Raw genomic sequence first — 25,384 nt, 5'->3', positions numbered from 1 at the left:
AACCAAAAGCAGAGAGAATTCATTGCCAGCGGGCCTGCAATACAAAACAATGTTAAAGGAAGTTCTTCAAGAGGAAATAAATTGATACCAAATGGAAATTTGAATTTACACGTAAGGATGAAGAATGCCGGCCAAGCATGGTGGCTCATGTCTCTAATCCCAGAACTTTGGGAGGCTGAGGAGGGAGGATTGCTTGAGGTCATGAATTCAAGACCAGCCTGGCAACATAGCCAGATCCCATCTCTACAAAAAATTTAAAAATTAGCGAGGCATGGTGGCATGCACCTGTAGTCCTAACTATTTAGGAGGCTAATGCAGGAGGCTCCTTTGAATCCAGGAGTTCAGTGTTACTGTGAGCTATGATTGCACCACTACACTCCAGCCCAGATGACAGAGTAAGACCCTGTCTCTAAAATAAATAAATAAATGAAAATAAAATGTACAAAAAGGAATGAAGAATGCTGAAAATTATAAATATGTAGGTAATTATAGAAGACTTTTTTCTTATTTTAAATTTTATTTTGAATATAATTAGTTACATTTTAAAAAAAGAAGTATTGCAGAGTTTAAAATACCTGTAAAGTAAAATTTATGACAATACTAACATGCCAAAAAAAAAATAAGGATATAGGCAATTTGTATAACACTCTCAACTGATTTGACTAATTGACAACTATAGAACATTCCACCCAACAACAGAATACACATTCTTTTTAAGTGAACATAAAACATTCACCAAAGTAGAACATATTCTGAGCCATAAAACAAGTCTTAATACATAAAAAAGATCAAAATTATACAAAGCATATTATCTGACCACAACACAATTAAACTTAAAACCAATAACAGAAAGATACCTGGAAAAACCCCAAATACTTGGAAATTAAGCAAACATACTTCTAAATAACCCATAAGCCAAGGAAGAAAATCACGAGAGAAATTAGAAAATATTTTGAACCGAACAAAAGTGAAAGCCCCACATAATTACATTTGTGGGATGCAGCTATCTCAGTGATTTAAGATAATTTTTGGCATTAAATGCTGCTTTTAGAAAACAAAAAGGGTCAAAAATTAGTGTTCTAAGTTTCCACCTTAAGAAACTAGAAAAAGAAGGGCAAATTAAACCCAAAGTAAGCAGAAGAAAGGAAATAAGATCAGAAATCAATGAAATAGAAAATGGACAAAGAATAGAGCAAATCAATCAAACTAAAAGTTGGTTCTTTGAAAAGATCAGGAATGAGGCACTTACAAGAAGGTGTTGAGGGATAGGTTTTATTAAAGTAGAGTTTCTCAGGCTTAGTTGTACATTGAAATCACCTGGGGAACATTTAAAACTGCTGAGTTGGGGCTGTACGTCTGACTAATTTAGTCAGAATCTCCAGGCATTAGCACATGTTAAAGCTTTCCAGGTGATTCTAATGTTTGAGCTGAGTTTGAGAACCATCTTTAAGAGATGAGGCAAGGCCCAGTCTCTTCACAGTAGAACACCACCCCACACCCAACTACCCACTTGTTGGGATCTAACTTGGACTGGTCAGAGGCTCCAAAGTCAAATTCCCTCATCTCCTGCATGGATTTTATATGCCTGGCTGCTGGTGTTCCGAGGGTGCAGTAGGAGGAGGAGGATGAAATCTCTTCATTTGGTAGGTAGACTTTCACCCAGTTTCAATAGGGTGTCTCAGGCCTGGCTTGGATCCCTAAGTCTTCTCTGATTTGGTTTGTCCACAGAGTGAACCTCCAGTCTCCTGCCAGGATTGGGGAGAGGGCATCATCTGTTGTATAGGTCAAGGAGGAAATCTGGGAGTCTTGCTGCTCCCATTTATTTAAGCTGTCTTGTTTTCAGCCCTTCTCTGCACCCCTGCTTTCAGAGTCCCGGGTTCTGCCATGTTTGGCAGAGTGAGTCACCTTCTTGCTGCCTTCTCCTACGGCAGGCTTGGGGTTCTGTTTCCTTTGGTTTGATAAATCAGTCGGACATGCACATTCTTCTCTTTCCAGCTCCCAATTTTTTTTCTGTTGATTTTTTTTTGTCTCAGTTGTCTCCATTTCCAATCCCTTAGAACTTGCGGTTTGCCTTCTTTCCCCCTTTACTATCACTTTAGTGGGATTTCATGAGACAGTGGAGATACAAGTAAGTGTCTAATCTGCCACATTTAACCAGAAATTTTCCAGAGCCTTTTTAAAAAATCAGAGCACTTAATAATTATGTTAAAAGAGAAACATTTGACAAATTACATTTAGTAGAGTTTAATTGGGCAAAACATGAATCAGGAAGTTCTCAGCACCAGAACAGTTTCAGAGAAACTGGGGCTCCGACGGAGTTTAATACTCTGATCGAATAACACTTATAAACAGAAACAGAAATGCGATGTACAGGAAATGGAAGTGAGGTACTGAAGCATGGCTGCTGTGATTGGCCGAGACTCAGCCAGCTGTTACAAAAGCATACTCCTAAGCTGGGTTTTCAGTTTATTACATACTAAGTTTGGTTGCAGTTGTTATGTAAGGACTCAAATATGCCAGTATGGTGGCTTTTCTCAGGCCAAATTTAGTTTAACAATGGTAATCACTTTTAGCTCAGTTACCTTCACAGGAATGCAGAATGAGAGCTGTGGTGGTCTCCGGGATATAAGAGTACAATTACAGCAGATAATAATGGTTTTCCTGCTCATATTTCACAATTTTAATTCTCTAAATAAAATGAAATTGGATTGCAGAACTCCAAATCTAGTGCTTTTAGAATTGATTGCAAAGATTATTTTATATATATATATATATATATATAAAGATAGTATTTTGTTAGTAAGAGTTAAACCTGCCTCATTAATACTCATGTGTTTTGTTCTCCCATAATGCTTCTAGTGGTAGCAATCCTACTATGTTGTATTGACCAGAAAAAAAAAAGAAAAAGAATATGTAACTTTCTGTCTTCTCATTAGGAAGTCATAGTAGGCCTGTCGTTTCCTGGATGTCAGAAGCGTATCTGTACTGGTTCACTCTCAATACTCTTCCCTTGGGTTTTTAACCTTACGTTTGAACCAAGGGAAAAGCTGTTGGTCATTGCAGCCATGGACTTCACACCACAAAGCTACTGGCAAAGCAGTGGATTAAGCACGTACCCGGGATGGAGACCACCTGGGTTCTAGCCTGGGCATTGCCACTCTCTAACCTGATGACCCTGGGCAAGACAGGCCCCCTCTCTGGCCTTCTGGGTTTTGTAGAATAAAGGGGTGATTTGGATAACATCTCTGGATCTTTCTAGCTTGACAAATATTGTCTATACCAATTCTTACTGAAAATAAATGTCCCCAGAAGGATGTAGAAACGTAACCTGCTTTTATAGGGAAATGACCCAGAAGGGCTGGGCTGGGCCTAGCTCTACCTTCACCACCTCTTTCACTGGTGGTGTCCTGAGGGTAGTGATCACTTCTGGCATTTCAATGCTTATATAGAATTGGCCCAAATGTTGCTCCCTTTTCTCAGGTATCCCAGCCTGGGGCTAAAAGTATGTCTTTGTGCTTTTATGCCAGGTTCCAATCCCTGGCAGTTATGGTTTGTGGGTTGTTTTATTTCAAACAAAACAAATATAATGATTATATTTGGGCTTGAGGTCATTTTGGGGTTCTGAGATACTCCCCACTCATAACTAAGGCAAGGTCTGGAGCTAGAGGAAATAAACAGCCTTATAGACAAATTACGTGAAGCTGTGCAGATGAGCGGGCACCTGCCTGGCCCGGTTGGTTGTAATGTGCCGGGCATGCACTATATGAAACGGGCCACTTGTAGGGTATTATGGGTTGAATTATGTCCCCCAAAAAAGCAATCTTGAAATCCTGACCCCATGTGACCTTATTTGGAAATAGGGTAATTGGATGTAATGAATTATGATGAGGTCCTGCTGGAGTAGTGTGAACTTTTAATCCAATATGACTGGTGTCTTTATAAGAAGATGTTGATAAAATACAAGAGAAGGAGACACTGTGAAGATGGAAATAGAGACTAGAGTGATGCGGCTGTAAGCCAAGGAATGCCAAGGACTGCTGGCCACCACCAGAAGCTAGGAAGAGGCAGGGGAGGAGTCTATCCAGAGTCTCAGAGGGAGCATGGCCTTGTGAACACCTTGATTTTTGAGACTCTTAGCCTCCAGAGCTGTGACAGAATGTGTCCCTGTTGTCTTCAACTACCCAGTTTGGGTGGCTTACTTTATTATGGCAGCCGTAGGAAACTAATACGTAGCCAAGGTCAAGTCACCTTTGGCCATCACTAGCTATCATTCCAATTAAAAAGGCATCAAAGAAATGTTTAAACCTGGTAAGCTTTGAATATAATCAAATGATCATCAATATTTAAACCCTCAAGGTAGCCAATGAATGAAATGGAAAATTTTATACTTTCCAAGATGAATCCCTGCCATCGACCCATCTATATTTAAAACGTTGGACTTTGCTTCTTGGGTCTTATTGACATTCTGTCAACAAATGATTAAGTATGTATCAAGTGCCAAGAACTGTGCTAGGTGCTAGAGATACAGATATCAATAGGGAACAATATGTACCCCACTCCCTCCCAGAGTTCACATTCTTGTGAGAAACACGGACATTAAATATACTATTTCAAATAATAAATTGAAAGATTATATCCATGGAAAGGACCACAGTAGACAAGTTCAAGATGCCATGTCTGCATGTGATGGGAAATCTGACTGGCAGTGTAAATGTTAACCCCTGCTTTCCAAAAAGCCTCACTAAGCCAGCCTGATTTGTAGTCTTTGCTCAAATACTCCCACCGTGGCTGATGTCAAGCTCTCCTGCCACCACAGCAGGGTTAGCTAGCACAGGATGCACACACAGTAGCAGGCCACTCCATTCTATTTCCACCACACATTCCATTCTATTTCCATTGTGACCTCAGGAGCATAAATGTAGAATGTAATAAAATAATTAGAACATGAAAAGTTTTGAGTGTTTATTGCATTTGTTTTTATTATAACTTAATTGTAAATGTATGCCACTTAATTTATAATGCAATGTTTAACAATCGGCTTGCAAAATTCCACCTTTCGCCAGCTGGCAATAAGTTTGGAGCAGAGGGTTAAGGAAGGCTTTCCCATGGAGGTGACACTTAAAATAATGAATGTATTAGAATTAGTGAAGTAGAGAAGAGAGGAAGATGACCATTGCAGGCAGGGACCATGGCAAGTGAGAAGTTCCTGGGATTTAAGAGAGCCTGGTATACCTGAGAAACTGAAGGCAGAAAAGGTGAGGAAAAATAAGGAAAAATGAGGCCAAAAGGAGGACAGGGACCAAATCATGCATAGTCTTGTAGTCCATAGCGAGGATTTTGAACTTTATCTTAAATACAGTGGGAAACTATTGAAGGTGTGAAGCAAGGGAGTCATTATCAGATTTAGGTATTTAAAATATCCTTGTGCTCTGTGCATGGAATAAAACACTCAAAAGTAGATGTAAGACACTTAGAGCACAAGCACCAGAAGAAAAAGATGAATTGGACTTCAACAAAGTGAAAAACTTTTATACATTGTTGGGGCTCAAAAACCGATACCCCAAAATATGGCGCTTTGACCTGCTGAACTGAGCAAGAAGCCTCCAGGTCTCTGTGACCTTCCCCCGCCTCCTGCCTCTCCATCCTTTGTCTCTCCCTAAGCTCAGGATGAAGTTCTCTAAGTTCTCAAATCTGCCTAAAACCTGGACTCACCAAGGAAGAAAGCAATTGCTCTTTCATCTAGGCCGCCAACATGCCATCCAGACTGAGGAAGACCCGGCAACTTCGGGGCCACGTGAGCCACGGCCACGGCTGCACAGGGAAGCACCAGAAGCACCCCAGAGGCCATGGTAATGCTGGTGGTCTGCATCACCACAGGCTCAGCTTCGACAAATACCAGCCAGGCTACTTTGGGAAAGTCGGTATGGGGCATTACCACTTAAAGAGGAACCAGAGCTTCTGCCCACCTGTCAACCTTGACAAACTGTGGACTTAGGTCAGTGAGCAGACACGGGTGACTGCTGCTAAAAACTAGACTGGGGCTGCACCCATCATTGATGTGGTGCGATCGGGCTCCTGCAAAGTTCTGGGAAAGGAAAAACTCCCAAAGCAGCCTGTCATCGTGAAGGCCAAATTCTTCAGCAGAAGAGTTGAGGAGAAGATTTAAGGGAGTCAGGGGTCCTGTGTCCTGGTGGCTTGAAGCCACATGGAGGGAGGTTCCTTAAATGCTAACTACTTCTAAAAAAAGAAGAAGAAGAAAGTAATTACTTCTGGTCCCTTCCTTGGGTTTTCATTAACTGAACTCATATCACAGAAAGACTGAAATCTGTTAACACACCTGGACAGACTTTTGTCACAAACCATTGTCGGCTCTGGGCTCTGTGGGTTCAGCAGACTTTGTCCTTCAAACAGACTTTGTTCTTCAAGCCCATTGAATTCCCCTAAAAATCCGTTACTATCCCCACTAAAATTATCCACGATTCTTTGTCTCCCTTCCCCACTAAGAAGAAGGGAATGTAACTATCTGTGCCCCATTGTGGGGTTGGGCAATCATTCTATGGTTTTTTCCCATGCAGGCTAATAAGTTTGCATATCATTTTCCCCTATTAATCTGCCTTTTTTCAGGTGATTTTTCAGCAGACCTTCAGAGGGCAAAGGGGAAATTTTCCCTTGGCCCCTGTAGCATCAAAGGATACTACCAAGAGACTGAAAAGACAATTCACAGAACAGAGAAAATATTCACCAAATCACACATCTGATAAGGGTCTAATATCCAGAATATATAAAGGACGCTTACAACTAAAAACCAAACAATTCCATTTTAAATGTGCAGGTGGAGGCTGGACGTGGTGGCTCACACCTGTAATCCTCAGCCTTGGGAGGCTGAGGTGGGCGGATCATTTGAGGTCAGGAGTTCAAGACCAGCCTGGCCAACATGGTAAAACGCTGTCTGTACTAAAAATACAAAAATTAGCCAGGCATGGTGGCATACGCCTGTAATCACAGCTACTTGGGAGGCTTAGGCAGGAGAATTGCTTGAACCTGGCAGGTGGAGGTTGCAGTGAGCCAGGATCATGCCACTGCTCTCCAACCTGGGTGACAGAGTGAGGTGCCATTTTTTTAAAAAGTAAGTAAAATGTGCAGCTGGGTGTGGTGGCTCATACCTGCAATCCCAGCATTTTGAGAGGCTGAGGCAGGAGGATTGTTGAGGCCAGAAGTTCAAGACAGGCCTGGGCAACAGAGTTAGACCCTATCTCTACAAAAAATTTAAAAATTAGCTGTGCATGGTGGCATTCACTTGTAGCCCTACCGACTTGGGAAGCTGAGGTGGGAGGATCGCTTGAGCCCAGGAGGTTGAGGCTGCAATGAGCTATGATCATACCACTACACTCCAACCTGGGTGACAGAGCCCTGTCTCAAAAAACTAAAAATAAATAAAAATGGACAAAGGGCTCGAATAGACTTTTCTCCAAAGAAAAAGTGTATACAGTGGCCAACAAAGGAAATGATAAGATGCTGAACATCATGGGTCAGGAGGGAAATATAACTTAGAACCACAGTGAGATACCACTTCATGCCCACTAGGGTGACTATAATTAAAAACAATACCAGAAAATAGTAAGTGTAGTGAGGATGCAGAAAAATTGGAACCCTCATACATTGCTGGTGGAAACGTAAAATTATGTAGCTGCTGTGGAAAATTGTTGATTGTTCTTCAATAAGTTAAACACAGATTACCATATGACCCAGCAATTCCTCTCAAGTATATAACCCTGCAAATTTAAAAGAGATGATCAAACAAAAACATATACACAAATGCTCGTAGCAACATTATTCACAATAGCTAAAAGATAGAAACAACCCAAATGTCCCTCAACTGATGAATACATAAGCAAAATGTGGTATATCCATACAATGGAATATTATTTGGCCACAAAAAGAATAGTACTGATACATGCTACAACATGGATGAACCTTGCAAACATCCTGAATGAAAGAAGTTAGACACAAATGCCACATATTATATGGTTTCATTTTTATGAAATATCCAGAATAGGCAAATCTAGAGACACAAAGCAAATTAGTGCCTTGAGCTGGAGGAAGGGAGGAATAGGAAGTGCTGCTTAATGAATATGGGACTTTCTTTTGGGGTGATGAAAAGATTCTAGAACTAGATAATGGTGATGTTTGCACGACATTGTGAATGTGTTAAACCCCACTGAACTGTATACTTCAAAATGGTTAAAATGACCAAGTGTGGCAGCTCACGCCTGTAATCCCATCTCGACAAAAAATAAAATTAAAAAGATTGGGAGGCTGAGGCAGGAGAGTCACTTGAACCCAGGAGGCAGAGGTTGCAGTGAGCCGAGATTGTGCCGCTGCACTCCACCCTGAGTGACAGAGTAACACCCTGTCTCAAGAAAAAAAAAGAATTTAATAAGATGGTTAAAATGGTAAATTGTATGTGTATTGTGCCACAGTTTCTTTTTAAGATTTTTTTTTTTATAAAAGTTTATTCTTAAATGTACAACAGCTCCAAGACAACACTTAATTCCAGCTTTAGGTGGCAAAAGATGTCATGGCAGGGAATATAGACATTTAAATAAGGATGAAATAAAGGGTCACCATCTCCTCAGGCACAAGGAACAGCTTACTTTTTGCCAGATTTCTTAATTCCACCTGTGGCCAAGGGCCCCTTCCCCACGGCCTTTGCTTTTAGCTCCTCGAGTTTCTTCTGCTCCTCTTTTTGTTTCTGCTTGAAAGCCTTATCTTCCTCGTCCATCTCCTTGGCCTGCTTCTTAGGCTGTTTCAGTGGCTTCTTCTTGCCACCTTTGCGGCCAGACATGGTGCCTGCCGCCCCTTCCCCCTGTGCCACAATTTAAAAAAAAATGAATGCAAGGAGCCTGCGAGGAGATATTTGGTAGGCAGAATTGTGGAGACTGGGAGTGAGAAGAGTCAGTCAGTGGTATCCACCAAGTTTCTGACAATAGCAACACATGGGTGGCGATGCTATTTATCAAAATTGGAAATTCCAGAGGTAGAAATGGAAAGACCTAGAGTTCCTTTTTGGGCATGTTGTGACTGAATTGCCCGAGAAGCATCTTAGCAGAATTTCAGGAGGCAGTCGGCTACCTGCTATGTCTTCCTCATGCTTGTGACCTCATATTTCCAGATGGCTGCTGCGTTTCTAGGCTTCCTGTCCCTGTGCCATCAGAAAAGAAGGTGTGAGGGAGGAGTGCAGGAGGGCAAGAGAAAAATGTCTTCCCAGAAACTCAGCGTATGTCTCAGTGGTCAGGTGAGTGTCCCCTGGCCACCCTTTGCTGCAGGGAATGGGGTAGGGGAGTAATTTTACTCAGCACCATCCAAGGTAAATAAAGCTGGACACTAAAGTGGTAAGGACAGCTTTTAGCCCATAATATTACAATTGTAGTAGGGAAGAGGGTCCAGTGTGAACTGAAGTCAACTCTGATTTGCACAGAAGTAGTGGGTATTTTAAAGGGAGAATGGGCCTGGTGCTGTGGTTCACACCTGTAATCCCAGCACTTTGGGAGGTGCAGGCAGGAGGAGTTGAGACCTTGTCACTACAAAAAAATAATAATAATAAATTATCCAGGTGTGATGGCACATGGCTGTGGGCAACAAAATGAGACCCTGTCTCGATAAAAAATAAAGGGAAAGTGAGGCAGCAGGGAGGGTCTGAGTGGGGCTCAGTAGAATTAGGGTGAAAAATTACAAGGGTTGGTCAGTGTAAATGCCCATGAGGCAGCTGCATCCGCCACCTGGCATTTATCAAAGTTAGGATGCCACACAGGCTGGGAGACAGAGGCCCCTTCCTTCCTGATGATTATCGTTGTAAAGGGATTACCTTCACATGCTTGAGGAGGACACCCCTGAGTTGTAGGTGATACCTAGACATCTCAAAGGGGCAGCGAGAGGATCCTCAATTGTAAGCCCTTTGTAGTAAATGCTCTGAAAGTGGTGGGGCTTATCCTCAGGGGTTGGCTAAAAACAAATAGTGAATTCTCCTCGAAGCCTTTTCTTTTCTCAGGGAGGTACTTTAAGGGGGCCTAGGGTCATCCTGGGGTGCAGCCTGGAGCTATTAGAAACGACCCTAGTGTCTGGTCAAGTCTTTTAATATGGAGGGTATGTTCCATTCTCCATAATGGGATTATTACGCATTATATGCCTGTATCAAAATATCTCATGTACTCCATAATATATGCACCAAGGTAAGTGCATAAGTATATGCACCTACTATGCATTAAACATAAAAATACATCTTGCAGTCAAAGATTTTTAAAAAATACATAGGCCGGGCACGGTGGCTCACACCTGTAATCCCAGCACTTTGAGAGGCCAAGGCCAGCAGATCACAAGACCATCGTGATCCAGAAGCCAGGAGATCAAGACTATCCTGGCTAACACAGTGAAACCCCATCTCTACTAAAATACAAAAACAAAATTAGCCGGGCATGGTGGCGGGCGCCTGTAATCCCAGCTACTTGGGAGGCTGAGGTGGGAGAATGGCGTGAACCCAGAAGGCGGAGCTTGCAGTGAGCCGAGATCGCTCCACTGCACTCCAGCCTGGGCAGCAGAGCAAGACTCTAAAAAATAGATATTTTATGTATATATATTTATATATAATTATTTATATATATTTACATATATTATACATATTATTTATATATAATATATATTATTTATATATATAACTCTCTACCTATATTATAGTCCATATAAATATATGTATATGTGTATATATATATAGAGAGAGAGACAGAGTGTGTGTGTGTGAGTGAGTTTTCCAGGTGCAGTGGCTTACACCTGTAATCCCAGCACTTTGGGAGGCTGAAGTGGACAGATTGCTTTGAGCTCAGGAGTTTGAGACCAACCTGGGCAACATGGTGAAACCTTATCTCTCAAAAAAATATAAAAATTAGCTGGGTGTTGGTGGCTCAAGCCTGTATTCCCAGCTTCTCAGGAGGCTGAGGCTGGAGGACCACTTGAGCCTGGGAAGCAGAGGTTGCAGTGAGCTGAAATTGAGCATCTGTATTCCAGCCTAGATGACAGAGTGAGACCCTGTCTCAAATATAAAATACATATATATATATGCATATATATGGAGGGTAAAGGGTAGAAATCATTTGCGCCAAGAGTCTGTCATTCTTATAGGCCAATGCTGAGGCCTAACCAAGAAGAGGGCTCAGAGAGGCCTGGCTAGAGTTTCACCAGGGAAAGGATTTTTGTCAGGTTGTGCCACTGCCACTCCTAAACAAAACTGTTTCTGCTTTATGAAGAAGAAGCTGGAATGGATATCAGAGAGGCAAATATCAGCATCTTTCTTACCGTGTAATTAATGTTGTGAACAATTTCAGCAGAATTTGGACAGGAAGTCTTGAAAATAATATCAGGTGGAGATGGAATATCTTCTTGTCTGAGGCTGAGTGATTTCAATTCCTTTCATCTTTCCTCATTGTTCGTTCATATTTGTCAAAAATGTAGTCATTTCAATAACTTTTCCCCAAGTCACTTTGACTTTCCAACATCCCCTGTGAGCTCAGATTTGGAGTCACCTTTCTTGTAAAGGAAGGATAGTAAGGTAGGTGTGTAAGGTTCTGTAAGGTATGTGTGTTGGTGCTGTGCTCTAGGAAAGCAAAGTGAAATAACCACACAGGTGAGAGACTGACAAAGACAAGAAACACCTGAGTAATGTAGTCCCTTTAAAATCATCAGGCCCAGCAAAGCATAGGAATGAGGCATCAGTCATGCGCCACTTCCCCGCCTCGAGCTGAATAATCGTCTCTTGAAACCGCCTGCTGTGTGGACTCTAAACTGAGTGTCGCCACTTAGCAATGCCATACTCTGAACACCATAACTCATACCCTATAGTTTAACAATGTGTATAGCCAATACTGATGAATGTTATTTCTGGGAACCAATGAAAATTCTGAAAAACAACATTTGTAATCACCTCCTCTCCTGATTTGTCTTTTTTTCTTTAAAAACTCATGTCTGCCCTTTGTTCTCTGGAGCACTCCCCAAAGCAACTTGGAAGAGTTTCTCAGTCTGCAATCCCCACCCTTGGCCCAAATAAACTCTCTACTGTTAGGCAGGAATCTAGACCCAACATGGCGGCGTTACCCGGCATAGCAGGCCTTTTGTTAAAGACTCCCTTCACCCTTGTAGACACCCACAGACTTACATGTGTCAGAGTTCTGGTTGGGCAACCACACTCCCCCATGACCGGCAGCTCACATGCATTTTACAAGTTCGTAAACAGCTGTTTCAGTTAAACAGTTTCCAAAGACCCCTTCCTCGTGGCATTGCAGTTTCAAGACCCCCCAGGACTTGTTTTTGCACAACCAACTTCCCCATCGCTCAAGCTATAAAAGGTCCCTACCCTCCTCCCTCAGTGCGACTTCCTCGGCCCGCACTTTTGGACCGAGGAACCTCGCCCGTGAGTCCTAACAAAGGCTATTCTCACTGCCATTTGCCTTGTGTCTTCGTTCCCGGTTCGGCTCCAGCCTCAGTTTACCTTTACATCTACCTATATTAATTTTCCTCAATTTCTTTCTTTAGGTCAATGCTGTGTTCTGACAAAGATTCTTTGCTTGGAGAAATGTTAGGCTCCTAAACCTTTTAGAATCTATCAGTGTACTTCCTTGGAAAATCCAGTTTTAGCAAAGAGCCAAGCTAAGTCAGTTTCACAAGAATCCCCGCCAACATCCACCCTTGATATCTGATCAGGTTCCTCATCCTCCACCATCCCCCAGGTGAGGTTTGATCACCCTGGCCTGTCTTCAGCAAGAATCCTGTTAGGCCTGTCTAGTCAGAATCCTCCTTACCCCTGATGTTCCTTCTTAGTAGTTTTCCATGCACTGGTCCCCACCCTCCTCCTTGGCTATAAATGTCCGCTTGCTCATGCTGTATTCAGAATTGAACTCAATCTTTCTCCCCCACTCCAAAACCTCATTGCAGTGGTCACTATACCTATAGCGAGGTCCTCAGTAAAGTCTTCCTTACTGTGCTTTAATAAGAAGAATTGAATAATCTTTTCTTTAGCAGTTCCTAACTTTTGTTTGACACATAGGATATTAATAGCATGTGGAACCAGGAAGGTTTCAGTTACCCATGACTTGGTGATAATAACATTCTTATTCTATCCCAGCTAGAATTTTCATTGTTTGGCCTCTGCTCAAAGATGGGAACATTTAAGGAATAAAACAACCTTTCAGCTCTTCATGTGTAAGCCTAACCTAAACCAAATTTAGTTTTCAGTTATAAAAAACATGCCATTTAAAAAATGTCAACCAACACAAAATGACTGAATTTTTACACTTTACTTTTAAAATGTGAACACCCTTAGAAACATCAGGATTGCTATTCCAGGCACACACACATAGAGGAGTGTTTATTTCACAAAGGCGAGTGTTGACTACTAGAAATAAGTCATATATTTGAGAAGCATTAGGGCAAGTAGTGTCTCAAGAGGCCAGTGTTTAATGTTGGCTTTGTGACTAAGAGAAAATATCCCTTTCTCATCTGCACCCCAAGGCTCTGTTGCCTCATTTATAAAACAACATTCCTCTAGGTAATTCTACTTGTGAGCATTAAATTCCACTCTGTATTTTTTCTCTTTGCTGTTTTAAGGAAGTAAAATTTAGAAATTAAAAATTGAAAAGGCAGATTGCGATATGGCGCACTGGAAAGAGCCCAGCTTTCAGAGTCAGGACATTGGGACACTGCAGCTCTCATCCTGCAGCTCCTAATAGATCTGCTGTGTCAGTCTGGGCAAGTCCCTCCATGCTTCTGAATTTCTGTTTCCTTATCTGTAAAGAAAAGGTCCGGGGAACAGCGGTGGAGTGGGGCAGGCAGGATAGGCTCTGAATGGCTGATCCCCAAGATCTCTTCAAGCTTGAATATTCTGTGACTTTTATTACATAAGCCAAGGCGTTGTATAGATGTAGTGGGAAGTTATGCTTCCAGCTGCAAGTAACAAAAAAACTGACTTACTATGGCTTCATTTACTTTTTTTCATAATCAAAAGATTTAGAGATAGGAAGTCCATTGGTTAAGTGGCTCAACGATGTCAGGGATAGCATCTTTTTTTCTTCTTTTAAAAATAGCTTTAAAGAGGTATACTTGATATGGAATAAATGCCACATAGCGTGTGCGATTTGATAACTTGACATTTTTATACGCCCATAAAACCAACCCAACAATCAAGATAGTGAACATGTCCATCACCCCCAAAACTTTTTCGCTTCCCCTTTATAATCTCTCCCTCCTATCTCTTCCTGTACTCCTCAGGTGACCATGGACCTGCTTTCTGTCACTGTAGCCTGATTCGAATTTTCTAGAATTTTCTATAGAGTAGTATGTACTCTTTTCTGTCTGGCTTCTTTAACTCAGCATAATTATTTTTAGATTGATCCATGTTGTAGTGTGTATCTATAGTTTCTTTTTATTGCCAAAGAGTATTTCATTTATGGATATATTATGTTTTGTTTATCCATAAATGTTGCCCACTAATTGAAGGTCATTTAGGTTGTTTCCAGTTTTTATTATAAATAAAGTTACTAAGAACATTTGTGTAAAAGTCTATATATGGCCATGCACAGTGGTTCAAGCCCGTAATCTCAGCTCTTTGGTCTAGGATCCAAGGTGGGTAGATCACTTGAGGTCAGGAGTTTGAGACCAATCTGGCCAACATGACGAAACTTTACCTATACTAAAAAATACAAATATTAGCTGGGCGTGGTTGCAGGCACCTGTAGTCCTAGCTACTCAGTAGGCTGAGGCAGGAGAATAGCTTGAACCTGGGAGGCAGAGGTTGCAGTGAGCCGAGATCATGCCTGTCATTCCAGCCTGGGTGACAGAGCGAGACTTTGTCTCCAAATAAACAAAAACAAAAAAATGCTATGTATGAACTACATTTTCTTTCCTCTTGGGTAAACATCTAGGAGTAGGATGCCTGGGTCGTATGATAAATAAATATTGAATTTGTTTTAATAAAACCCCAAATGTTTTCAGTGTGATTCTACCATGTTACTTTCCTACCAGCAGTGTATGAGAGTTCCAGTTCTTGTACATCCTTACCAGCACTTGGTACGGTGGTTAAAAAAGAAAGCTTTTAGCCATTCTAAAAGTTATATACTGTATCTCATCGTGGATTTTTGTTTGTTTGTTTTTGTTGTTGTTTTTGTTGTTTTGGTTTTGGGTTTTTTTGAGACGGAGTCTTGCTCTGTTGCCCAGGCTGCAGTGGTGTGATCTCTGCTCACCGCAACCTCCGACTCCCAGGTTCAAGCGATTCTCCTGTCTCAGCCTCCCAAGTAGCTGGGACTACATGCATACACCATCATACCTGGATAATTTTTGTATTTTTAGTAGAGACGGGGTTTCACCATGTTGGCCAGGCTGGCCTTGAACTGCTAACCTTATGTGATCCGCCCACCTCTGCCTCCCAAAGTGCTGGGATTACAGGCATAAACCACTGTGCCTAGTGCATTGTGCTTTTAATTTGCATTTCCTAATGATGTTGAGATTCTCTTTATGTGCTTATTTCAGTACATTTTCTTGGTAAGGTGACTGTCCAAAATTTTGGCCACTTCTTTATTGAGTTGTTTGTTTTCCTATTATCAGGTTTTGAGAGTTATATATTATTTTTAATAGATGTATGACTTGCAAATATTATCTCCCAGTATGAGGCTTATCTATTCATTCTCTTGACTGTGTCTTTCAAAAACACAGTTTTTAATTTCGATAAAATTCAGTATATCAATTATTTCTTTTATGCATCATGCTTTTAGAGGTATATCTAAGAAATCTTTGTGACCCAGAGTTACAAATGTTTTCTATATCTTCTAGAATTTTGTAGTTTTAGACTTTACATTTATATCTATGATCCATTTTGAATTAAATTTTGTAGATAGTGTGAGGTATGGACAGTCAGGCCTCTGAGCCCAAGCCTAGCCATCGCATCCCCTGTGACTTGCACATATACGCCCAGGTGGCCTGAAATAACTGGAGAATCACAAAAGAAGTGAAAATGCCCTGCCCCGCCTTAACTGATAACATTTCACCACAAAAGAAGTGAAAATGGCCGGTCCTTGCCTTAACCGATGACATTATCTTGTGAAAATCATTTTCCTGGCTCATCCTGGCTCAAAAGGCTCCCTCACTGAGCACCTTGTGACCGCCACTCCTGCCCGCCAGAGAACAACACCCCTTTGGTAGAACAACACCCCTTTGGGTAGGTAATTTTCCTTTACCTACCCAAATCCTATAAAACGGCCCCACCCTTATCTCCCTTTGCTGACTCTCTTTTCGGACTCAGCCCGCCTGCACCCAGGTGAAATAAACAGCCATGTTACTCACACAAAGCCTGTTTGGCGGTCTCTTCACACGGACGCGCATGCCATGGACCAGATTTCATTTTTTTTTCCTACATGGATATACAATCTATCATTCTAGCATCCAGTTTATTTAGAAAACTATCATTCTCCACTGAATTGCTTTGCTTTTGCAATTTTGTGAAAAATCAGTTGTCAATATATGTGTGAGTTTATTTCTGGTCTCTCTGTTCTATTTATTTGTCTAGCTTTGTCAGTATTATCACTCTGTCTTGGTTATTGTAGTTTTATCACAAGTCTTGAAATCCAGTAATGTAAGCCCTACATTATTTTTTTCCTAAAGATGTCTAGCTATTCTTGGTCCTTTGCATTACAATATGAATTTTTTAATTAGCTTGTCAATTTCCACAAAAAAAAAAAAAAAAAAAGCCTCTTGGGATTTTGGTTTGGATTGTATCAAATCTATAGACTGGGGAGGAATGACACTGTAACAATATTAAGTTTTTAGATTCATGAAAACATTTTACCTGTTCATTTACATTTTTAAATTTTTTCAATAATGTTTGCAACATACAGACATTAAATATTTTTTGTTAGATTTATACTTAGGTATTTCATGTATTTTATGCTATTGTAATTTGTATTTTTTAATGTCAATACCTGATAGTTCTGTGCTAGTGAATAGAAATACAATTGATTTTTTAATGTTGTACAAACATCCTACAACATTGCCAAACTAACTTATTCATTATAGTAGCTTTTTTGTAGATTCCACTGGATTTTCTGCAGTTTATGCTGTCTATGAATAGAGAGTTATACTTCTTTCTTGCCAATCTGGATGCTTTGTATTTCTTTCTCTTCCCTGATTGCCCTAAGTAGCACCTGAAGGACAATACTGAGTAGAAGTGTTGAGAACAGTCATCCTTGTCTTGTTCCTGATCTTAGAAGGAAAGCATTCAGTCTTTCATCATTAGGTATATTGTTAACTACATTTTGGTAACCGCCTTTTATCAGGTTATGGAAGAGTCTCCCTCTTTCCAGTTTGCTGAGAGTTAGTATCAGGATTAATGCTGAATTTGTTAAATGCCTTTTCTGCATCTATTGAGATGATCATATGGAGTTGTTTTTTTTTGTTTGTTTATATGGAGAAATACATTGATAGATTTTTCAATGTTAAACCAACTTTGTATTCCTATTATCCATTTAGAATTTTTGCATCTATATTAATATGGCACATTAGGCTATAGATTTCTTTTCTTATAATATTTTGGTTTAGTTTTCATATGAGTAATAGTGGCCTCGTAGAATGAGTTGGGAAGTATTTTCCTCATTTTCAATTTCTTAGGAAGAGACTGTATAGTATTAGTATTGTTTCTTCCTTAAATGTTTGGTAGAATGTATGAGTGAAGCCATCTGGAACTTGAGTTTTATTTATTGGAACATGTTTAATGCAAATTCAATTTATTTAATCCGTATAGGGCTATACAGGTTGTCTATGTCTTTCTGAGTAAACTTCGGCAATTTGTGGAATTCAGGGTCTTTTTTTCCTTTTCATCTCAGCTGTCAATTTTATTGGCATACAATTATTCATAATATTCCATTATCCTTTTAATATTTCTAGAATCTGTATCCTTTTAAAATTTGTAGAATCTACATGTAGAATCATGTAGAAATGATATCACCTGTATAATTTCTGACATTGGCAATTTATATCTCCTTCCTTCCTTCCTTCCTTCCTTCCTTCCTTCCTTCCTTCCTTCCTTCCTTCCTTCTTTCTTTCCTTCCTTCCTCCCTTCCTCCCTTCCTTCTTCCTTCTTTCTTTTTTTTTTGAGATGGAGTCTTGCTCTGTCACCCAGACTGGAGTGCAATGGTGTGATCTCGGCTCACTGCAAGCTCTGCCTCCCGGGTTCAAGTGATTCTCCTGCCTTAGCCTCCCCAGTAGCTGGGATTACAGGTACACACCACCACACCCAGCTAATTTTTGTATTTTCAGTAGTCATGGGGTTTCAGTATGTTGGCCAGGCTGGTCTCAAACTCCTGATCTCAGATGATCTGCCCGCCTTGGCCCTCCAAAGTGCTGGAATTACAGGCATGAGCCACTGCACCTGGCCTCTTTTTGTTGTTGTTGTTGTTGTTTTTTATTTTTGAGATAGGGTCTCACTCTGTCACTCAGGATGGAGTGCAGTGGCATGATCACGACTCACTGCAACCTTGACCTCCTGGGCTCAAGAGATCCTCCCACCTCTCAGCCTCCTGAGCAGCTGGGACTACAGGCATTTGCCACCATGCCTGGCTAATTTTTTGTATTTTTTGTAGAGATGGGGTTTTGCCATGTTCTCTAGGCTGGTCTGGAACTCCTGGGCTCAAGCAATCTGCCCACGTCGGCCTCCCAAACTGCTGGGCTACAGGCATGAGCCACTATGCCCAGCCTCTTTTTCTTTTTCTTTTTTTTTTTCCTGATAAGATTTTTCAATTATATTGATCTTCCAAAAAGCTGTTTTTTTATTTCGTTGATCTTCTCTATTTTTCTTCTGTTTTCTACTTTATTGACTTCTATTGTAGGGGCCAAGGGAAAACTCCCCCTTCATCCTCTGAAAGTTCACTGAAAATCAACTGACAAAAGGCACATTAATTGGAGAAAAGACATACAAATTTATTAACGTGTACACAGTAGTCATACAAATATAAGAACTCAAATGGTCAGATGGTTGGCACTTTTATACCATCTTGAGATTACAAAAAGAATAGGGGCTTAAAGCATGGCAAAACAGGTTATGGTGGCCAGTCAGGTTACAGGAGAGAGAAGAGGAACGCCCTGGCTAGCGAGGGCAGTGTTGCTAGGCAGATGAAACCTCAGAGATAGCAGCCCTCAGAATGAATAGATGGTAGCCAGTGGGAAATGTTCCCATCAGACCTTTAAAGGTTTCAGACTCTCATTAATATTTCCTAGATCTGGACAAGGGGCCTTCAGAGAAAGCCTGTTTGCATCTGTCATTTGCTTCCTCTACAAATGCAAATCACCTCCCCTGCCCACGAAAGATAGCTCCGCAGGGCTACTTCTGTTTGCAGGCCTTCAGACCAGCCATTTCAAAATATGTTGAAGAAGTCTATTTTGGGGTAAAATATTTTGGTTTATTTCACTAATCTGATCTTTATTTTTTCCTTTCTTTTGCTGATTTTGGGTTTTATTCGCTTTTTTCTGTGTTTTGTTTTGTTTTTGAGACAGAGTCTTGCTCTGTCACCCAGGCTGGGGTGCAGTGGCATGGTCTCGGCTCACTGCAACCTCCACCTCCTGGGTTCAAACAATTCTCCTGCCTCAGCCTCCAGAGTAGGTGGGATTACAGGTGCACGCCACCACGCTTGGCTAATTTTTGTATTTTTACTAGAGATGCAGTTTTGCCAAGTTGGCCAGGCTCATCTTGAACTCCTGGCCTCAAGCAATTTACCCATCTTGGCCTCTGAAAGTGCTGGGATTACAGGTGTGAGCCACCATGCCCAGCCTTTTGTTGTTGTTTTGTTTTGTTTTAAGATGGATGTTGAGACCATTGATTTGAGACCATTGATTTTAAGATTTTTCTTCTTTGCTAATACAGTTTAGTGCTATGGTTTTCCCCTTAAGCACTGTTAAAGTGACAATTCATAAAATGTATTATGTTTTTTCCTTCTTACTCTTTTTTAAGTTCAAACCACTCTGTAATTTTCCTTTTGATTTCTTTGATCATAGTTATTTAGTTTCCAAATATTTGGAGATTTTTCAGAGATCTTTCTGTTATTAATTTTTATTTTAATTCCATTATGGTCAGACAACATCCCATAATCCATTTGGGTGGTTCCCTTCCTGGTCTTAGGTGGTTTCCTCACATGCATGTGGTGATCAGTACTTGGCTGAAGTTCAAGGAGGGCCCTCTGCAGATCTCTGGATTGCTGGCCGTGCACAGCAGTTTCTTCTGTGGTACTCTGGCCTGCAAGATTTAGCGGCGTTGTTCTCAGTGGCTTGGCTCTGTCATCTCAACTCAGTCTGCTGGCCTCTGCCTGGATTGCGCCTCCTCCTCCACAGCCTGAAAACTCTTTCAAGGCGGTAATCCAGGGCAATCATAGGGCTCACCTTCCCCACCCCCACACCCCAGCCCTTTTGTATCTCTATTCTTCTTGTCTGATGTCCCAGTGTCTTAAAAAATCTGTCATTTCATATATTCTGTCATCTTTTATGTTCACTTCAAGCAGAAGGATAAATCTAGTCTCACTTTGGCCAGAAAAGAAGTCCCTGAGTGGGCTAGCATCTTAATCCTTCTCTTGAAAATTTCCCTCATGCTTAGGGCCTAATAATCCCAAAATGGCTGCTCTACCACTAAGCATTATATTTACATTTAATGCAGATTTAATGCTAATCATGCTTGTCCATGTCATTATAAATGCAAAATATTTTCCAAAATGTTACCCAACAAACTTACTTATGTAGCTCATTGGCCACAAGGAGGTTACCTGGCCATCCTTATCTGCAAGGAAGTCTGGGAAAACAGGAAACAGTGTTGTCATGATTGGTTTCTGTGTAAGTGTGATTTAACACTGACATATTGCCATCCCAAAAGAACTAGAGAAGGAGGGGGTGGGGGATACAGGATACTGGAGTTCTGTAACCAAGGCAACCAACCGGGTCCTCTTCAGAAAGTAAGACCAGCTTATCTCTCCAGCTGGATCTTTTTGCCCTGGGTACAGTCCACCCAGGTTTTTCTGACAATTGGCTGCTTTCCAACCTTTCTATATTTGATAAGAGTTTCTGTGTCTTGAGGGCTAGCGATAACATTCTAACACCCTTTAGAAATTATTTCTCACCTTCAGGGAGATCTTTGAAGCTCTAAAATATCAGACCAAAATGAAATCACCAATTAAACTACTAATGTTTAAGCCTCTGTATTTCCATTTTCTGTTATTTGCTTTTAACTAAAGTTAAAAGAGCAGGCCGGGCGCAGTGGCTCACGCCTGTAATCCCAGCACTTTGGGAGGCCGAGGCGGGCAGATCATGAGGTCAGGAGATCGAGACCATCCTGGCTAACACAGTGAAACCCTGTCTCTACTAAAAATACAAAAACATTAGCCGGGTGTGGTGGCAGGCACCTGTAGTCCCAGCTACTCAGGAGGCTGAGGCAGGAGAATGGCGTAAACCTGGGAGGTGGAACTTGCAGTGAGCCGAGATTGTGCCACTGCACTCCAGCCTGGGTGACAGAGCAAGACTCCGTCTCAAAAAAATAAAATAAAATAAAATAAAATAAAAATAAAGTTAAAAGAGCAAGTGGACTTACAATCCAAGTGAATTCTACTCCACTAACTTTAAAGGTCAACTCAGTAGAGCACATCTAAGGGTCCATTGCTTTATTGATTCTGCCTGGTTCACTCAGAGGTGATTGGAGAAAATAAAGATCCAGTTGTTTCTAGCATTCTTCCTAGCAGTTGTGGCCGAGAAGTGTGAAGTTTCACATAGATTGATGGAGCAGTTCAAAAACTGCAAGCCTAACTTCTAGACGCAAAGAGGCTTTTTCTTTGGCCAGGGAAGGATCATTTTGTGCAAATGGTTGAAGTTTAAGTTTGGGTCACTGGCAGAGTCTCTAGGCACTTAGGTGTTAACTTTACAGTAGAGGAAAAAGCAATTATTTTTACACCAACATTTTAAGTCCTAAGATTAACTTTAGAGGTGTCAGGAAAAGGGGAAAGTAGTTCTTATCTTCACCTAGTAAAGACAAACGACCTGCTTTTTAATTTAGTCATGTAAAAATACATTATGTGAAGACAGTCAAATATTCTCTCTTCCCTGGACTGAGACTAATTCTCCATGAGACTTTATTTGTTTCATGAAACAACTGGATAAATTCTCAGAAGAATGAACTGCTCAGGCAAATGTGGCTTGAGAAACCTTCCTGAGTCTGTACCCAAACCTCTCCTAAGGTTTAGGTGATTAGAAAGTCTAAAGATGGGTTGGCTGTGGAACAGTATTAGAGGAGAGAGGACTAGCTTGTAAGATAGTGTCTGGCTGGAAGAGAGGTAGGATGAGATCTAAGAAGAATTGACAGGCACTCCATTGGGCATTTCTTATATTAGTAAGAATGGGCTAAGTCATGCTGCAGTAACAAACAAGCCCCAAATCTCAAAGGTTTGACACAATAAAAGTTTATTTTCATCTCATGCAATGTCTTTTGTGGGTCAAGGCAACTCTCTAGGGCAGTTGTCCTCTGTGTGGTACCTGAGTTATCCAGGCTGCTGCAATCTTTTGAGTCTTCCATCTCAACATACAGTCTTGTCTGTGGTTGCCTAAGATGGGGAAGAAAGAGTTGGGAGAATCACACTGTCTCACCTGGAAATGATGTGTGTCATTACACTGGCCATGATAACTAGTTACATGGCCCTATCCAACTGCAAAGAAACTGAGAAGTACAGTCTTCCATATGCCTAGGATAGGAGAAGGAACAGATATTGGTAAATATAGTGATATCGAACATACTACTTTAATTCACAAGTCTTGTCTTAAAGATGAATTTATACCAAGTGGTCCCTGAGTTCAGAATGTCTTTCCAGAAGAGGTTCAGGGGCATCTTGTGGCTAAAAGAGGTGTGAAAGGGACTTATTTTTAGCTTCATTTGCATATCAAGAAATAAGTCTTTCTTTAGATTGAATGTTTATTTCAGTCAGCTTTGGGGGTGCTAATGGAGGCTATGTAGAAGTGAGCAAAATCCTCCAATCCCACCTCCCTCCCCTTCCCTGCCTTGGCACTTACAGCGTCAGAGTTTCTTTGTAAGTGCTGTAAGTGTGATACAGTGAGCAGTTGCACATTTGGTACCAGCCAAAACCCCAAATGGGCAGGCCACCAATGGGCTACTGGTGGCAGGGAGGCCTGGGAAGCAGTGGCAGGCTCCCTACAACACGGTACCTCAGTCTGTGTTGATATCTTGTTCCAATCTGTTTCCTGTAAACATCAGCAACTTTCACACCTTGCATCACAGTAACGTGTCTTCTGAGAAAAAGCAAGCAGAAAAGCAAAATCAGTCAGATTATTGCTGCAGCTCTTGGAGCTTATCTCCTATTATCATTAAGACTGTGCATTTGTGTCTGAACAAGAAAGTGAATAATAAGTATGCATGCAGTTTTATCAGTGGGAATATGCCTGCTAAGCATTTACCTCATTAAATGAGCTGGGAGGAGGGCAGACAGGAAAACATGCAGTCAAATAATTCACATCCCTTTGACACTAGAAGGCTCTGATCAGTCTAGGGAATCAGAAATCATGCTGTATAAGGGTCAGAGATTGTGAGAGTTTTATCATCTGAAACAGTCACATTGGCCCTTCAGGTGGCATAGACAGCCATTTTCCAATCTGCCAAATATGATAACCCGATGCAGGCATCATGCTTTGTGTCATCTCAAGGCTCAGTCTGCATGGCACGCCAAACTGTAGTATTTTATGAGTCTGCCTAATCGAAACTAACAGCAAATACATTTGTCTTTAGTGGTCCCGATGGTAGTCCCCAGATGTGCAGAGCGTTCCTCCTGCTCTCTGCTAACTCACTCGGGACACCTCTGGTTATGATGCCCAGTCTTGAGAATTCCTCTGTAAATCATCCTGTATTCATTTTATTCTCTTAGCTGATTCTCTGTTACTCTGAAAACTATTGTGGTTAGTAGATAATAATTAACAAGTTTTCTGGCTTATCAATTAATTATTCAAATCAATTCATTATAATTCTTCAAATGTGTCAATCCAGCCATTTATCTATGTTTTCCCCTCTAGTCAACAAATATTTTTTAAACAAAATATGGAAAGTATGCCGTTGGTGACATGGAGGATTTGGGGGTAAAGGGAGTGGTCAAACAGAGCTAGTAAAAGTACCTAAGCTTCTGGGCAGGACACCAACAGCAACCACTTCAGGAGGCGACATTTAAGCAGAAATTGGAATGACAAGAAAAAGCTGGTCACATCAAATACAGAGGAAGAGTGAGCTTGGCAAGTCTAGGGCCTAGAAGAAGGTCAATAGGCCTGCACTGTAGGGGGTGAAGCTCTAGAGAGAGTGGTGTCAGAGACCAATCACACAGAACTTTGTCAGCCCAGAAAGGCTTTCAAACGACATTGGTGGTTTTAAATCAGGGCACATGATTGAATTCTGGATTTTTCTGATGTGAGCCCATCTCTGGCCTAAAGTTGCCTTCCATTTATAGTGTGATACTAGTGTTAAACAAAAATTATGGGAGGCCATTTTTTAGGCTGAGCTCTAGCACTAGGACCCAACAGACCAGTCCAAACCAAAATGAAGTCACTCATGCTAAATGCCATGTAATCAAACTGAAACTTGAAGGAAATAGATACATCTCCACGGCCCTATTTTTGCTGAAAGCAGGAGAGATTCCAGTCTACTGGAGTTGCATAATAAGGAAGTCCCCTCTGTTTAACCCTTACCAAAAAAGTAACCGGAAGTTGACCAATCACCTTTTTTTCTTGTTCTGTTTTCTTGTCCCCACCATTCTGCCATTGCCCGGGATGGGGGTGGCAGTGGGAATGGGGGACTCTGATTCCACTTTTGTAGAATGAAAGCTGCCCCATTCATGAATTACAAACAAAAGCCAAATTCAATCTATAACAAAATTTGTTGGAATTTTGTCTGACACTAGTTTTTCCACTTAAGATCATAATATAAAGTGTCCTTTTAAAGTAAATACATTTAAGGAAACAGAGCAAGGCCTTATAAAAATATTAAGTAAATAATACAGAGATAGCTGAACCGTAAAGGTAGAAACACTGCCCTCAGACAGAGCAAAATGAAAGAATCTTTTGGGGTCCCAAACTGCTTAGGAGATCGTATGCCCAGTGCTTTGCAAGGATTTGAGAAGCCAACAAACTAGAGAAGAAGGCAGATGGTGTTCTGAAAGACCCAAAGTGTCTACATAAAGTTAACACAGAATATTCCTTATGCTGGGTCACCTGACTGATGGCCAGGAAGCATCAAGGCTTCCTGTATCTTACACACACACCATTCAGAATGCTGGTTGTC

General features: G+C 41.1%; 1 protein-coding gene and 1 pseudogene across 1 annotated transcript; one reads left to right on the top strand and one right to left on the bottom strand.

The window, feature by feature from the left end:
- The first annotated feature begins 502 nt into the window (after positions 1 to 502).
- LOC110743479 lies at positions 503 to 6,892 on the top strand (annotated as a pseudogene).
- A 1,601-nt stretch (positions 6,893 to 8,493) lies between these two features.
- Positions 8,494 to 8,872, bottom strand: LOC108586322 (translation machinery-associated protein 7). The gene has a single exon (XM_017959640.3). The coding sequence runs from the start codon at positions 8,843 to 8,845 to the stop codon at positions 8,651 to 8,653; it is 195 nt and encodes a 64-aa protein (XP_017815129.1). The 5' UTR covers positions 8,846 to 8,872; the 3' UTR covers positions 8,494 to 8,650.
- Between the last annotated feature and the right edge of the window lie 16,512 nt (positions 8,873 to 25,384).

Source organism: Papio anubis, unplaced genomic scaffold, assembly GCF_008728515.1.
Source record: "Papio anubis isolate 15944 unplaced genomic scaffold, Panubis1.0 scaffold158, whole genome shotgun sequence".
NCBI lineage: Eukaryota > Metazoa > Chordata > Mammalia > Primates > Cercopithecidae > Papio > Papio anubis.
Note: the sequence above shows the minus strand (reverse complement) of the source record. Positions and strands in the feature narration are given on the sequence as shown.